The 18085-nt window shown below is 37.3% G+C and overlaps 1 protein-coding gene across 5 annotated transcripts in view; it reads right to left on the reverse strand.

Annotated features, from left to right (window-relative positions):
• The window catches only part of LOC129560125 (DNA repair and recombination protein RAD54B), a 110347-nt gene that overhangs the window by 24139 nt on the left and 68123 nt on the right, over positions 1 to 18085 (reverse strand). For 4 of the 5 annotated variants that reach the window (XM_088844669.1, XM_055432041.2, XM_088844668.1 and 1 more), the window contains 4 exons: positions 14912 to 15074; positions 11988 to 12213; positions 11515 to 11722; positions 1839 to 1978 (listed from right to left, as the gene is read on the reverse strand). In XM_088844669.1, the coding sequence (XP_088700795.1) occupies positions 1839 to 1978; positions 11515 to 11722; positions 11988 to 12213; positions 14912 to 15074 (737 nt within the window). Of the gene's footprint in view, positions 1 to 1838; positions 1979 to 11514; positions 11723 to 11987; positions 12214 to 14911; positions 15075 to 16221; positions 16297 to 18085 lie in introns of all 5 variants that reach the window. The other variant, XM_088844670.1, reaches the window with a different exon arrangement.

Genomic DNA, 18085 nt, shown 5'->3' on the forward strand with positions numbered 1-18085 from the left:
AGTGTTTAGCATAATCATTTAAGTGAAGCCACAATCTTCGAATCCTTGCTTCTTTGGCTATTGCCACTACTGAGAACCACTGGAAATCAATAATCTACAAACTGAATTATCTGAAAATAAGCTTTTATGTGAAGATACGATGGTACAATAGTCTTAAAATCATTATCAAAGCACTAAAAAAGCAAATTCTTGGAAGAAAATATTTTGACAAGTTACTGACCCTAAAACTAAGCCTTTAAGAAATTACTGGCACAAGGCACTGCTGACTCTTTCAAAATCATTACACATTGTTTGTTCATTATATAATAGCACATCTTTAAAGTCAAAATACAGTATGAGTGAAATATATGTTTAAATTCTCTACATAGAATCTTCTAATCTTCTACATTAGAATCTTCACCATATAAGTACATATTTGTTTCTATATAAGTCATGGAAAACTTCCCTTATATTTTAAAACTATTTTCAATTTTTATTCCAAAAAAACTGGGTCACAGGTCAGAAAATACAGTGATGCAAAAATAAGAAAATTAAAGCCAACTTTCATCAACCAGAAATAGCAAATGCTGTCAAAACTTTTTACAGACATCTTCAAAATCATTTTGTTTGCATAAATATGCAAGTATATTAGATGTTTTCTTTTTGTTACAAAAAACATGATCTCAAATGATAAAGCATCATGGAAACTAGAAACCAGTTTGGCTTATCATCATAGTCCCCCATGCCTGGCATTTAACATTTGCCCCACTTCAGGGATTTCATATGTAAATACTGGGAAAATGAATGTCATCTTATTTTTAAATAATGTATCATAAACATTTTCCTTTCTACGAAATATATGAAATAATTATTTTTATATGGTTCCTGGTTCATGGAAAATGCTCAGCAACTATCTGTTAACTAATAATAGCACTCTGTTAATTCTGAGATTTACTTTTTTTCTCACTTTAACTTCTCTGAAATAGGATGCTTTTACAATTGGTGACTTCTTACAATTATAACTGATAGTATGTTTTGCTACTGGTACAAAAAATAATGGTGCATCCTAGAATTAACAGTATCCTGCTGCTAAGTCACTTCAGTTGTGTCCGACTCTGTGCAACCCCATAGATGGCAGCCCACCAGGCTCCTCCGTCCCTGGGATTCTCCAGGCAAGAATACTGGAGTGGGTTGCCGTTTCCTTCTCCAATGCATGCACGTATGCATGCGAAGTTGATGCAATGAAATATACAACATACAGCACCTAACTTAGATTTTCAGAAATGTTTATTTCCAATTAGTTTGCTTTCCTTAGTTTTATCTAATTATTTTTACCCTTACAGCTAAATCTTTAAGCATTTAATAAAAATCTATGAATCTTTCTTTATAATAAATTCCTAAAGCTGGTACTTGCAGGCCAGAAGATACACTCAAATTTAAAGCTTTTAATACATATTGGCAAACTATCTTCCAATCATACCAATTTTTATTTCAACCAGTAGAGGACAGTATTCTTAGGTACATTTGCTATTACAATGCAAATCTAACCAACTAAAACATCAATAGAAAAGTATAAAAATCACTTCACAGTTACATTTTTCAAAATCAGTAAAGATAAACATTTTTATACGTTTACTGTCATTTATAATTCTTTGTGAAGTGCCTACCAATGAATCTTTTTAAAGTGATAATGTCATTTTACAAAGTAAGAAATGCAAGAGAAGTTGAAAGATTGTGGAGAAAATAAAAAATTCACTCTACTAATTAATTTTTTCCTAAATTAAAATAATACCCAAGTTATGGATGATTTTCCTAGATAAACTGGTCATTCTTAACCTACTTATTAAAGTAAACTATACCTCAGAAGCAGAAGGTTGTCTTGATATAATAATGGGTTCTTCATATATTTTTCTATAAGCTGACAAAGAGCCTAATATTCCTGGATTTACAAAATCAATTAATGTAAAAAATTCTTGGAGATCATTCTGAACTGGAGTACCTAAAGAGATAAAAGTGATCAGAAGGTCAAGTTTGTGTTTTACAGTATCAGTTTTTTAAAGAAATTTGTACTCTCTTCCCTAAGAGGACTACATATAAGCAAAGTCTCAAATTAGGAAAGAGCAGTTAAACCAAGTTTTTAAAAAGGAATAATCATGTAAATTTTTAACTCTGGTTGTAACTGTGAACTGAAGTCTTATTTAGTACAGCATTTTGGCAGAGTACAGGCTCCAGTCACTCAGTTGTGTCCGACTCTTTGTGACCCCATGGACTGTAGCCCACCAGGCTCCTCTGTCCATGGGGATTCTCCAGGCAAGAATACTGGAGCGGGTTGCCATGCTCTCCTCCAGGGAGAGTCTGACTATTTGGGTTCAAATCCCACCTGTATCACTTACTCTCTGAGTAACCCTGAAAAGTTACTTACCCCAATTTTATTTGCTGTAAAATAGGAATAATAAAAGCAGTACTAGGCTTGTGAGGATCAAATGAATTAATTCATACACTAAGAACAGTGCCTGGAGCATAATAGCTGTTATCTGTTACTATTAGAACTGTGTGACTCTGGACAAAGTTGCTTAAGTTCTTTTAAGTTAAACTGGAGATTGTTTTTTCACTTAAAAAAGTGGAAAGATAATAATTTCCCAGTGATATTACAAAGAAAACTAAAGACAAAGGATGTGAAGTGCCTAACGTTTAGTAGACACACTGAAAGGTACCTAATATTAATACATTACAAAGTGATCAGATAAAATTGGGATCTTCACTAATCCTAAAGAGTGACAAAGACTCTAATGGATTGATATACCCTGCACATACTACAAGCTCAATAACTTTTGGCTAACTAATTTTCAAAGAGACACTAGCATGTTTCAATAATTACAATAATGTCAAATGAATATATAAATCAGCACAGTAAGACAGCATCATTTCAGATGAGTTTCAGACAAGAGACTACAAAAAGTTGTCCAAAGATATAAATAATGTAAGATGTACATTAAAATGGACTTCTTTCAGTAACAGATGACATGAACTTTTACGATGTTAGAGAGTTTCACAATCACTTTCTTTGAAATTAAATGGGTAGACCGAGGTTGGACCAATGCTTGCTAATTTTTTTAATACATCTAGTTAGTTTTAAATTTTTTTAGACACATCACAGTTAAGAAAATACATTTATATTGATATGCATTTTGTTAAGCCTTTAAAAGAATCCATGACAATGATTAATAAAAAAGTGGGGGAACCAGAAAAGCAAAAAGGGAACAGAAGGTACACGGTTCATTGTGACTGGCTTCCAGACAGTCATCCAAATGATTAACCCAAACTAATCATAGTAGTTCTGTCCCCTTTGCCAACGACTGATGTTAAGAAAGAGTTTGTCTCGGACTAGGTTCTCAGTAGAGCCTGAGATACAGATTAGCTACACCTGATTTATGGAGAAATGACTCAGGAGAAAGGGAATCAGAAAATACAGGGGAAGAAACCAACAATGTAGCTTGAGTTAAATTACAGGGAGACGTAGAGCAAAAACTGCACCATATAAAGCTGCTCCTGAAATTACCCTAAGGTGAAGGAGCTGGCATTTTCCACTTGCTGCTCTATATGAGTCAATCATTGACCGAGCTGCAAGGGAGGGAAGAAGCTCTCATTCAACCAATGATAATTCTCCAGATAAGGCAGGAGACACGAGTTCTTTTAACCAACAGCCCCAGCAGCTAAGGAGTGGGTCTGACAGCTCAGGAAAGGGGAGCTAGGGAGGGCACCAACAGTGTCTGCCAAGAGTATGCAATCCATCTTGTCCAATGAGATACAAGAGGAAGTCAGGAGACAAAGGCAGAGCCAGCCCCTGTTCTCCTTTCTTTAAACATCACCACATCTAGATGTGATGTCTGGAACTGCTCTGGCCACTTGTTACAAGCATGGGGATGAAGTCAACACCAAACATGGCACAGCAGACAACAAAAAGAACTAGAATCCTTGACAACATTGTTGAGCTGCTGGATCACCCCCCTGGAACCTGTCCTCACTCTAGATTTGCAGTTGTGTGGGAGAATAAGCACATTTGATTCACAAATCTGTTACTTGCAGCTGAAATCACCCTGATACACAAGGAAAAGAGGCAAAAGCAAAACTGGTTAAAAGAAAGGTAAAACATAAGAAGTGGGTATGAAAAGGATTTAGGGCAAAAAATAATAAGGAAGTAAAGAAGGAAAAGAAAAGATGGATTTCCCTGGTGGTACAGTGGATAGGAATCCACCTACCAATACAGAGGATACAGGTTTGATCCCTGGTCCAGGAAGATTCCACACAGCAGGGAGCCATTAAGTCTGGGGACCACAACCACCACAGCTAGTGAAGCCACCGTAACGAGAAGCCTAAGCGTGGAAAAGAAGAGCAACCCCCGCGCACCACAACTAGAGAAGGCCACTCACAGCAGCAACGGCCAGTGCAGCAAAAGTAACACACTTTTTAAAAAAGAAAAGAAGGCGCTATAAGCTAGGCAATACACTAGCACAGCATCATTCTGAGAAGCTGTCACAAATGTCTAGACATACTTTAGTCCCCAGGTCGCTGCTTTTAGTATTCCCTTCTAATTCTAGACTATGTAGAACCTGTAGAAGAATCTAAATAATATGATGTTAATAAAAGTTAAGCAGCAATGTCCTGTGACAAGAAAAGAGGAAACACTAAAGATTTTTCAAGTTTGTGTATTTACTAAAATTATTTTCAGAGCTATGGAAGTGAAATTAAGAGAACTTTCTCTTCCCCATGTCTATCCCAGCAATAAAAGCTTTTTATTTCATTGTTTACTTTTAAGGAGACATAAATCTACCACCCAACCCAAGTACAGGAATACTACCAATAACCTACAGCTATATTCATGTCTCTGATCTCCATAAAAATGTGTAAGAGCTCTTTATACATACTCCAACGTGTATTTTTCCTTTAGGTCCAATAATTCCACTTTTAGCAGTCTACATAGAAAAAAGTATGTGTTGTAGATAGTCATCACATTTCAAAATTATGCAATATAATAGAAAAATGTTTACATGAAGTGTATTTTGATGTGCATTATGTGTGTCAATGAATAAAGATGGATTTTGTATGTACTGGGTTGGCCAAAAAGTTCATTTGGGTTTTTCCATATAGATCTTATGGGAAAATCCAAACAAACTTTTTGGCCAACCCAATATATACAAAAAATAAAGAAATATGCATGTATGTTCTGTGTGTGTGTGTCTGTGAATAATGAAACATGACAAAATGCTAACAGCTCATTAAGAAACTGAGAGTGAAGGATGACCTCCATTCTCCAGTTTCTAAGCATGCCACAAACCAGCAGTATATATATGGACCTATATGTCTATGTATGTTGTATTATATATTTTTAACTTATACTCTTTAATAAGAACTTTGCTTCAAATTTCACTTTTCTTTTTTATACTATAAATAAAGGATATCTAATATCTAACGAAGGCTATCTAACATAATGAGATGTTATGAATTGACCTGTGTCCCCTCAAAATTTGTATCTTGAAGTCCTAATTCCCAATGTGACTATATTTGAAAACAGGCCTTTTAAGGAGGTAAAGCTAAAGAAACTCATAAGGGTGAGGTCCTAATCCCACATGACTTGTATTCCTTCAAGAAGAAAGAAAGACACTGGGATACACACACTCAGAGAACAGGCCATGAGAGGACCCAGCGAGCAGACGGTCATCTTCGAGGCGAGGAGAGAGGCCTCAGAAGAAATCAAACCTGCTGACAGCCTGAGACTGGACTTCCAGTCTCCAGAACTGCGGGAAAATACATTTTTGTCACTGAAGAAATTTACCACCCAGCCCTTGGTATTTTGTTATGGCAGCCCTAGAAGTCTAATATACCTCTATTAAATTTTAATATTAAAATTTTCCAGGAAATAGTAACTGAATATTCTTCACAGCACTGGGCCAGATAAGAGCAGGAAACAAAATCAAAATTACTTTCATTGGATTCTTAGATAGTTTTTGAGCACCTGTTATGTATGCAGCACTGCACATACTCATAATCAAATGCTAATTCCATAATAAAACACAAATCACCTTGGGAGTAAGATATCCTGCCACTATTAAGAAGAATTTATTCTGGCAATTCTGAGCAGATAAAAACCAACTATAAGCATTTCTAAATATGAGCGGTTACCCAGTGCTGGTTTTCACCTAAATTCACAGCTCAGGAGCAGCAGTGACCGGGACAAGAAAGCAGAAACAGGGACCTCTCTGGTGGTCCAGTGGTTAAGAACCCACCTTGCAAGGCAGGGGACCGAGTTCGTTCCCTGGTTGGGGAACTAAGACCCCAGAGGCAACAGGGCAACCAGAGAGCCTGCTTGCCACAACAACACAACAACAACAGCAAAAAAGGTCCCACATGACGCAACGAAGATCTGCAACTAAGACCCAATGCAGCCAAATAAATAAATATATTTTTAAAAAAGAAAGCAAGCAAGCAGAAACAAGGTAAAGAAGACAAAGCACAAATAAAGGGGGCAATGCTAATTCCTCAAAGGAACGACCATACTGGTCATCATTGGGACAGTTCTTCTGAATGGAGTCCCAGAATCATTTTCTACTGAAAATATTAAATTTATTAATCTCCAAAATATATAAGCAGCTCATATAGCCCAATATCAAAAAAACAAACAACCCAATCAAAAATTGGGCAGAAAACCTAAACAGATATTTCTCCAAGGAAGACACACAGAGGGCTAATAAACTCATGAAAAGATGCTCAACATCACTATTAGAGAAATCAAATAAAAACTACAATGAGGTATCACCTCACACTGGTCAGAACTGTTGTTCAGTCACTCAGTCACGTCTGACTCTTGCAATCCCGCGGACTGTAGCACACCAGGTTTCCCTGTCCTTCACTATCCCTCAGAGTTTGCTCAAACTCATGTCTATTGAGTCAGTGAGCCCATTCAACCATCTCATCCTCTGTCACCCGCTTCTCCTCCTGCCCTCAGTCTTTCCCAGCATCAGGGTCTTTTCCAGTGAGTGGGCTCTTCACATTAGGTGGCCAAAGTATTGGAGTTTCAGCTTCAACATCAGTCTTTCCAGTGAATATTCAGGGTTGATTTCCTTTAGGATTGACTGGTTTGATCTCCTTGGTGTCCAAGGGACTCTCAAAAGCCTTCTCCAGCATCACAGATCAAAAGCATAAATTCTTCAACACTCAGCCTTCTTTATGGTCCAACTCTCTTTGACTATATGGACCTTTGTCAGCAAAGTGATGTCTCTGCTGTCTAGGTTTTAATATGATGGTCAGAATGGGCATCATCAAAAAATCTACAAACAAAAAAGCTGAAGAGGATGTGGAGAAAAGAGAAGCCTCCTGCACTGTTGGTGGGAATGTAAACTGATACAACCATTATGGGGAACAATATGGAGATTCCTTAAATAAAGAAAACTAGGAATAAATCTACCATATGACCCAACAATCCCACTACTGGTAACATACCCTGTTGTTGCTGCTAAGTCACTTCAGTCGTGTCCGACTCTGTGTGACCCCATAGATGGAAGCCCACCAGGCTCCCCTGTCCCTGGGATTCTCCAGGCAAGAACACTGGAGTGGGTTGCCATTTCCTTCTCCAATGTGTGAAAGTGAAGTCGCTCAGTCGTGTCCGACCCCTAGCGACCCCATGGACTGCAGCCCACCAGGCTCCTCCATCCATGGGATTTTCCAGGCAAGAGTACTAGAGTGGCTTGCCATTGCCTTCTCTGAACATACCCTGAGAAAACCACAATTTGAAAAGACACATGTACCCCAATGTTCACGGCAGCACTATTTGCAAGAGCTAGGACATGGAAGCAACCCAGATGCCCATCAACAGATGAATGAATAAAAATGTGGTACGTATATACAATGGAATATTACTCAGCCATAAAAAGGAACACGTTTGAGTCAGTTCTAGTGAGGTGAATGAGTGTAGAGCCTGTTATAGAGAGTGAAATAAATCAGAAAGAGAAAAACAAATATTATATATTAACGCATATGTATGGAATCTAGAAAAGTGGTATTGATGAACCTATTTTCAGGGAAAGAATAGAAACAGATACAGAGAATGGACGTGTGGTCACAGTGGGGTAAGGAGAGAGCAGGACGAATGGAGCAAGTAGCATGGACATACATACACTACCAAGTCTAAAACAGATAGCTGGTGAGAAGCTGCCATGTAACACAGGAAGCCCAGCCTGGCACTCTGTGACAATTCAGAGGGGTAGGATGAAGGGAGGGAAGGGAGGCTCAAGAGGGAGGTGATATATGCATAATTAGAGCTGATCTGCATTGTTGCATGGCAGAAACCACACAACACTGTAAAGCAATCTTCCCCCAATCAAAAATCAGTATCAGTTCAGTTCAGTCGCTCAGTCATGTTCGACTCTTTGCGACCCCCTGGACTGCAGCACGCCAGGCCTCCCTGTCCATCACCAACTCCCAGAGTTCACTCAGACTCATGTCCACAGAGTCGGTGATGCCATCCAACCACCTCATCCTCTCTTGTCCCCTTCTCCTCCCACTGTCAATCTTTCCCAGCATCAGGGTCTTTTCAAATGAGTCGGTTCTTTACATCAGGTGGCCAAAGTATTGGAGTTTCAGCTTCAACATCAGTCCTTCCAGTGAACACCCAGGACTGATCTCCTTTAGGATGGACTGGTTGGATCTCCTTGCAGTCCAAGGGACTCTCAAGAGTCTTCTCCAGCACCACAGTTCAAAAGCATCAATTCTTCGGCAATCAGCTTTCTTCAGTCCAACTCTCACATCCATACATGACCAATGGAAAAACCATAACCTTGACTAGACGGACCTTTGCTGGCAAAGTAATATCTCTGCTTTTTAATATGCTGTCTAGGTTGGTCATAACTTCTCTTCCAAGGAGCAAGCGTCTTTTAATTTCATGGCTGCAGTCACCATCTGCAGTGATTTTGGAGCCCCCAAAAATAAAGTCTGCCACTGTTTCCCCATCTACTTGCTATGAAGTGATGGGACTGGATGCCATGATCTTAGTTTTCTGAATGTTTAACTTTAAGCCAACTTTTTCACATTCTCTTTCACTAAGAAGCTCTTTAGTTCTTCACTTTCTGCCATAAGGGTGGTGTCATCTGCATACCTGAGGTTGTTGATGTTTCTCCCACCTTTCTTGATTCCAGCTTGTAACTCATCCAGCCCGCCATTTCTCATGATGTGCTCAGCGTATAGGTTAAACAGCAGGATGACAGCAGACAGCCCTGTGGTACTCCTTTCTCGATCTTGAATCAATCAGTTGTTCCAAACAGGGTTCTAAATGTTGCTTCTTGACCCGCATACAGCTTTCTCAGGAGACAGATAAGATGGTCTGGTATTCCCATCTCTTTAAGAGTTTTCCAGTTTGTTGTGATCCACACAATCAAAGACTTTAGTGTAGTGGATGAAACAGAGGTAAATGTCTTCTGGAATTCCCTAGCTTTCTCTATGATCCAGCGAATGTTGGCAATTTGATCTCTGGTTCCTCTTCCTTTTCTAAACCCAGCTTGGACATTTGGAATTTCTTGGTTCACATAATGCTGAAACCCAGCATGCAAGATTTTAAGCATGATCTTACTAGCATGGGAGTCATTGAATGCAACTGTCCGACTCACAAAGAGTTGGACACGACTGGGTGACTGAACAACAACAACAAAAAATAAAATTTAATTTGTAATGCTAGTTAAATTGGTATTTTCTTATAATTGAGAATAGCAGTAAAACTGTTAGTTTTTGCTAAGGGACATTATCTGATCGTCAAATAGAAGAGAATCCAATTTTTTGAACTGGGTCTGGGTCTGGTTGCCATGTGTGGGCTTTCCCCAGCTGTGGTGAATGGGCTCCTCTTCATCATGCTGTGCAGGGTTCTCACTGTGACAGCTTCTCTCATTGCGGAGCACAGGCTCTAGCCGGGCTTTGGTAGTTGTGGCTCCTGGGCTCCAGAGCATGGGCTCAGTAGTTGTGATGCTCGGGCTTAGTTGCTCCACAGCATGTGGATCTTCCCAGATCAGAGATTAAACCCGTGTGCCCTGCATTGGCAGGTGAATTCTTATCCACTGTGCCACCAGGGAAGCCCTATTTTTTTAATTGCTCTATTATTATTACCCAAAAATAATCTAAATTTCTCTTCATTTTTGTTTTCCCCCTTGAATGCCAATCTTTTTAACACTATAGCTATTACTACTATTTAGGTAAGCAATATTGACACCACATTGAGCAGTAAAAAGAAATAATCTCTGCTTTGCTCTTTCTACAATGTAACTAAATTCAGCTAAATCTTTTTATTCCATTGCTTTTCTGGCCCCAAGGATTTCAAAATCAAAGGCTAGTCAAAAAATATAAAGAATCCACTTTGACTAAATATGAAGAATGTAAAGGTCATTTAAGTTCCCCAAATCATTTCTAAAAAGCATATATGGTCTTAAAAATCACATTTGGTAACGGTAATACAATCCTTCTACACAAATTGGAAGTCAAATAGCCGTAAATTATTTAAAGATGGGCCCCCTCTGTAGCCCAACTCAGTGAGAGCACAGCAGGGGCGCGGTTTCTCTGTTGCTCCAGGGCACACTTCTACCCTGAAGATGTATATTGGAGGAATAAGCTGTTGGTCACACCCCTTCTCCCTCATTTTAACTTCAGAGGAGAGCTCTGACATGCATAAAGGACCCATGACGGACACAAAGACATGCGATATAATGCAATAAAAATAACCATGCCCTGCCCATCCTTTCTAAAAGGATAAAAGACAATCAGGAAAAGCAGCCTTGAGCAGAAAACAGAAGGGCTGTAAACATTAGTAATGACAACAACTTTTTTCTCCTGCTACCAAAATGGTAAATTGAAAGCACCACACAAAACCAAAATGAGGTGTGGAAAAATAACTCCTCTGAGTTATTTAGGACTAATTCTAGTCTAGGCCTTAAGCTAAAAAAGATAAGGCAGAAAAGTATTCTTGTATTTATGTACAGTCTATCCCACTTTTCCAGACAACCTGGGCTAGAAGCTTTGGCCAGCAAAAAACCATATGCATACAGCACAAACATGGAAAAATAAAGTATATTTATATTAAACACTTATCATATAAGGGTAGTCTTTCAAGAACTTTACATGAATTAACTCATTTGACTCTCAAAACATAAGGAATCTATTTCACACATAAGAGAACTGAGGTACGGAGAAGTATAACTTGCCCAAAGTTGCACAGCTGTAAATGAATGTCAGGCTTGGAAACCAAGCTCAAGCAGTCTAACCCCATCTCCTACTTTCTTTACCACGATACCATCGTGTTTATTCCTCAAAGAATCCAAAATCTGGGAAACATTACACAGCAATTTGGTAATTCAGAATCCTACCGAGACTCAACTAACCCAGGCTGATTAGTATAAATTCCACTCAATATCATCAATTCTTTGGATGTCAAACATCATACTACAAGTTCGGCATATTCATTAGGCAAAATTCCATCATATCTCACCCAAAGTAAATACAGACCAGTTAAAATTATCCTTTTCTCACAGGAGAGGCTAATGAGGGCTGTAGTTGTCTTAATGGTACTATTCTTCAGACGATGCCCTTCATCACAAATTAGAAGATCAAACTTTACATTCTTAATTTGATCCAGGGAACGAAGTAACATTTCATAACTGATGATAAGAACAGAATAAAATGGAGATTTGGTGAATTCTTCTACTTTGTGGTCCTAAAAAACAAAAGGTAGCCTTTAACAAATCATGGGCCAAAACTGTGTGAAATTAAATAAAAGCAGCATATTCCTGAAAACCATTATCTAGGTATTAAAATATATTAACTCATAACTAAATTGTAAGGCAAGATTCCCTTAATCAGAAAAAAGAGAACTACATACACTTGAAAAACTGCTGGATAGACAGTGAAAGCTGCAGCATTGATGTGAAAAGCTAGATATTTAGTAAATGACCAAATCTAAATTTTCAAAAGTCTCTTACCTGATCAACAGTAAATATCTTGATCCTTTCAATTCCTAGCCATTTTTGGAATTCTTTCTTCCAATTATTCACCAAGCTTCCGGGTGTGACAATAAGTGTCTTCTTTACTACTGGCTTGCCTCCATAGGGTCCCTGACACTGTAGGGTCCAGATAAGCGAAATACATTGCAGCGTTTTCCCTAAACCCATTTCATCGGCAAGAATAGCTCCACATCTGCCATTTACCCTGTTAGAAATAATTATATTTCCTTCAACTACAAAAGGAAAGTATTTTACGCACCTAACATCATCACCTATTAGTCAAAAACCAGAAGCTGGTATTTTGTAATTAGGATGAATTCTAGCCCCCACTAAACACATTTTCTAGCTCTTCATTCAGCTGATTTATGACATTTTGCATCTGCGCTAATCATATTCATTATATATTTATTGTCAACTAAATTACTAAAACAAATTGAAATTACAGTTGAATCTAAATCTGTTACTATAATGATTCCATATTTAGAAACTAGAAATGAATGCCAATTTCATATCTACAGTTAAATAATTTAACTATAACTGTGCTTTTCATCACTAACAGCTGAGCAGTTTTTATCAGTTTCGGTATTAGATATAAAAACACTTTAAAGTGTAATGAAACATAAACCAGAAAGACCTAGTGATCTGTATTTATGATTCTCTTGCAATAAATGAAGTCCTCAACCAAAATAGCTCCTTGACCTGTAAGAAAAATTAAACACTATTTGATCTAATCACATAATTTAGTAAAAATCTTATCCTACAAGCTTACTTGGTTCATGCAATTCAAAATTAAACATTATAAGGAATACTATCAGTAACTGGGATTTATACCACTTCATAGTTTTAAAAGTTCTTTGACAGGTATTAGATAAACACTTTAAAAGTTACAAAATCCAAAGGAATTAAGGAAGTATAAGTATAGTTTGCTAATCCATTCTGTTTCTTACTAGTAGAAATAACAACCAAAGCCGATTTCATTTATGTTTTCCAGTTCAAAATGTAGAGAAAAAATTACAAACATGAATTATCACCACTATTATTATTTTAGATTATTATAGCCCTTATTATTACTTTAGATTATTTTAGATTCTGCCATTGCAAGATGCCAGCTAAACAAGATACAGTTAGTGGCAGAGAGAAAACAGTGATCCAGCATCCAGGTATAGCAAAGAGAGCAGAAAGGCTTCCCTTGAAGAAGATGAACCTTGAGTAGAGTTTTAATGGAAAACAGAAATTCACTACATTAACCAGTATTAACACATCAGCACAGCTGGAGCTTGAACTGAATTCCAAGCAAAGAAATACAAGGTTAGGAAGCTGGCAAGACTGGTAGAAGACAGAAGATAAGGATACTTGCCCTTGAAAGCTGAGACTGTTTCCTATAAGTCAGTGTCTCCCCAACGTAAGTCTTCCATGAATGACTACAATGCTTTGCCATATATGTGATACTGTATGTGTTACTATTCATTATTTTTCTCTAAATCAACTCACTTTTTAACTTAGATTTATTTGAAAAGAAAATGAATTCTTTCCAAGCATAATCTACTTATGAAACCAAAAGTTTGATGTGCTATTTCTTTCCAATTATTCACTAACTAAATATGCCATGATTAAAAGTAAAAAATAAAGTTTGTCCAGGTACACCTAAAATAATTCTATACACCACCCAAGTGGAGTGCATACCACAGATTAGGAAACATTGCTCTAAGTTCTGAGAATTGCAATCATTTTAAGCAAGGAAATGCCATGTTCAGAACTGTTTCCAGAAACATCAAACTGGCAGCAATAAGTAGAAAGAATCTAAGGAGCATCAGAAACAGATACACAAGTTAGAAGCTGTTGCAATAGTCCAGATAAAATGTAATTTTATGACACCAGTTACTAGAACTGCTATAGTGAGGTGCCAAAAACAGTTAGGTTCAAAATGGTATTTGGGAAGTCAAAATATTCAAAAGTTCAGCTATGATTAGATAGAGAAGGTGAGAGAGAAGATATAAAAGATGATTCTCAGGCCAACTGACCTAAGATCTCCAAAAGAGAAGAGCATATTTGAGAGATCATGAATCTAGAAAGTTTCCAGGAGATAATTTTCCCCTTGTCATCATTCAAGGGGTTCTTTAGAGCTTGGAGGAATTTACATTCCCAACTCCCTAGTAACTGAGGCATACTGAGTGGCAATGACCAATGTAAAAATTGAGGTCATATGCATTAAAAACAACAAAAAAGGACTGGAAGGAAATGTACTAATACGTTAGCAGAGACCTTTGATTCTTTTAACCCTCTTTGGTTTGAACTTATGTGTGCGTCTTCTACTTCACCTGTATTTTGACTATAATTCTTTAAGAAAACTCAATTTAAAAGAGGAAGAGGGACTCGTGTGTGTGTCTATGTGTGTAAACAGAGGTGAGATAAGTAGAAAACGTTTTTGCAAAATCCTTATAAGTTGTGTGTCCAGTTCCAAGCAAGATGTCTAGCACACAGTATCCTTCAAGAATTACCTGTGGAGATTTCCCTGGTGGTTCACTGTGGCTAAGACTCTGGGCTCCCAATGCAAGGGGCCTGGGTTCAATCCCTGGTCAGGAAACTAGATCCCACATGCTGCAACTAAGAGTTCTCATGCTGCATTAAAAAAAAAAAAGAGATCCTGCATGCTGCAACAAAGATTAAAAATCCTGCCTGCCTCAACTAAGACCAGGCACAGCCAAATTTTTTTTAAATAAAGTGAGTTTTTTAAAAAGAACCCATCTGTGGAATAAAACATACACATTACTATTTGCCATTCCTATCAACTAAAATATATGCTGCACTCATTGAGACTCATTATATAGTAGGCTCATCCTAGAAAACTATTATGTTACAGGTAAATCAAAGCTCTGATAAGATCAAACAAACTATTTTCCTACCTCATTCCCATCACACATTCATAAAGGAATATGATCCCTTCTTTCTGATGTGGTCGAAGGTAATGTACAAGGTGAGGATCTATCACTACATCCACAACAGGAAAACAGTTCTTATTGAACAGCCACTGGTGATTCTTATCTGGTCGGAGCATAACAAGGGAATCTTAAGAAAAAGGGAAAAGTATAATTATAAATGTATTCCACTCTGTCAGTAATTACATTATCTTGCTCTAATTACTCAGAAGATAAAACTGTTTGCCATCATTTGTGACCAAAAAAAAAATCAAACTTTGACATTAAAAAAGAAAAAAAATTAAAACAATAATTTTGAAATTCAGTAACATCAATGCTAAGCAAAGGTACAAAATTTTAAAAATAAAATCTCATACCTTATTGACGTAAGATTCATGCAAAGAATGGCAAACAGCTTTCCAAATTCATGTGCAAAAGTGCTTTTAAACCACTAAAATTCATTATTGTTTCATAAAGAATTCATTAAGCCACAACACTTACAAGTTCAGTAGTCAAAGCAAAGAGAACTATTTCCAACTGAAAGCACAGGTTGGAATTTTGCCAAGATGGCCTTTACTAATACTCATAGCTTCTTATCCTGAAAAGGCTTTCCAAATTTAATATAAAGGCTTGCTTTATTTTCATTCCTATGCCCACTAACAATGTCTATTACCCCTATTAATCAGAAGAACTGAGAAAGAACGACAAATTTTCCATTGACTTCACCACGATTATTTAAATTTATTACTTCATTCATGAAATGTAAAATTCATGAATCTTGACAAAGCAGCATGGAGTACCATCAAATAACAATGTAATTCTTTAGTAATATGGTAATACAATTTAAAAGATTTATTTAAAATCACTCAAAAAACAAAACCAACCGTAACTAGAAAGCTGGTATCAATTGTTAAATCTGAAATCAGATAATAAACTCATCAAAATAATTTTTTGGATACATTTGTATGTCTGTCTGCATCATGGTTAAAAAAAGTAAAATAGATTTTTTAAAATATGAAAAAAGAGAACAAAGATGAGAAAAGGAGATTAAAAAACAAAAGGTTCCAGGAGACTAAATATGGGAAATCCCCTGGTGGTCCAGTGGTTAAGACTCAGTGCTTTCACTGCTAAGGACACGGGTTCAAACCTTGGTCCAGGAACTAAGATCTCACAAGCTGTGTGGGGCAACCAAAAAAGAAAAAAAAAGGGGGGGGGTGGGTATTTAATAAATAACCATCATTGTGGAAATATATAGTCACAGAAATGAGAGTCTGGTCATGTTTACTGATAGTAATTACCTGGAGGAAGGTTTTCTGTGGATCTTCCCAGGTTTCTGAGCAACCAAAAGAAACTCTCATTTTCGAGGTGAATTCCTAGCAGGTAGGGGACTAGGGAGTGAAAACGGAAAACTTAGCCCCTGAGTTTCCACCATATCCCAGTAGTAAAGAAGAGTGTATGTCTTGTGGATTTCCAACCAAGAAATGGTCCCTTTTTTTTTTTCTTCTTTAAAAAAAAAAAAAACAACAACAAAAAGAGGATCTCCTTTGTGGTCCAGCAGTTACGAATCCACCTGCCAATGCAGGGGACACAGATATGGCCCCTGGTCCGGGAAGATCTCACATGCCTCAGAGCAACTGAGCAAACGCTCTGCAACTACTGAAGCCCGTGTGTTTTAGGGCCCAAGTGTAATGAACAAGAGAAGCCACTGCAATGAGAAGCCTGCACAGCAACTAGAGTAACCCCTGCTCACTGCAACTAGAGAAAACCCACATGCAGCAACTAAGGCTCAGTGCAGCTTTAAATAAATAAGTAAAGCTTTAAAAAAAAAATAGTTAAAAAGAACAAAGGGAATTAAAAAGAAAATAGAGGTAAAGATGATTCAGAGCTCAAGCAAGGACCATAGAATCATAAGTCATCTAACAAAGCATGAAGCTTCGAGAAAAATAAAACCTAAAGCACCACAGCAATAGGACATCAGTTTAAATCTTTAGATGCCCTTCATGATCATGAAGCATCATTTAATGCTAACAAAATCTCTCTTGCTTTAGTTTTAAGTCTACAACTTAATACTACCTTTAAAAAGATTTAAAAAGAGAGAGGATAATCAAGTATTTACCACTTAAAAAAAGGGCTTGCTTACACACACACACACATATACACACTCATGTACAAATGTATACAAATTATCATAATAAAATTTTTCATTCACTCAGTTATCAAATATTTATTGTACACAGTATATACCAGGCACTCTAAGTCTCTATGGTAGTTATTAAAACCCACATTTTACAGGAGGCAAAATATATAGTGAAGTAAGTGACTGCCTCAACTGGTTGAAGAATCAGTAGTTTAGTGGCAAAAGCAGGACTCTAACTCAGGTCCTTGACTAAGCACGGTGTTCTTTTCGGTTCAGCACAGCTCTCTACTCACAACAGCAAGGCGAAGAGAAAGACACATAAAGGACAGAAGGAGGCTTATGAGCCGGTGTGACAGGCAAAATATTCCGACAAAGAGAAAAATCAGAAGCAGAAACTCCCACTCTCTAAATTTCAGCTAAGTCTCAAATGAGCTGAAATAAAGCAAAGAATTTTTAATTTGGGGTTTTAATCCAAATTATGCCAATACCTACTTTAAGCAAGTCAGTTCATCCTTCTGATACTCAGTTTCCTCAAATGCAAAGTGAAGGGATTGGTCTAAATTATCTAAAAGGTCCTTTTATTTCAAAAATTGTTTCCAAAATGGCAAGAGGGGAAAATAGTTATTTTAATACTTTTTGCAAGCATGCGTGCATTCTAAGTCCTTTCAGTTACGTCTGACTCTTTGTGATCCTATGGACCGTAGCCCGCCAGGTTCCTCTGTCCACGGGATTCTCCGGGCAAGAATACTGGAGTAGGTTGCCATGCCCTGCTCCAGGAGATCTTCCCAACCAAGGGGCTGAACTGGCGTTTCTTCTGTCTCCTGTATTGGCAGGTAGATTCTTTACCACCAGAGCCACTTGGGAAGCCCTTAATACTTCTATTTATAGCTATTTTAAGAGTTATTTTTATAATTATTTCAATATTTTTACTATCATCGTGAGAAAAGTTTACTCTATTCTCCAACTTCTACATAACAAAACAAATTCAATAGGAATAAGTCTTTTCAAACAAATGCTGAATCAAC

The sequence above is a fragment of the Moschus berezovskii genome, chromosome 16 (assembly GCF_049115385.1).
Source record: "Moschus berezovskii isolate FMDL1 chromosome 16, NW_MosBer_1.0, whole genome shotgun sequence".
In the NCBI taxonomy this organism is placed as follows: domain Eukaryota; kingdom Metazoa; phylum Chordata; class Mammalia; order Artiodactyla; family Moschidae; genus Moschus; species Moschus berezovskii.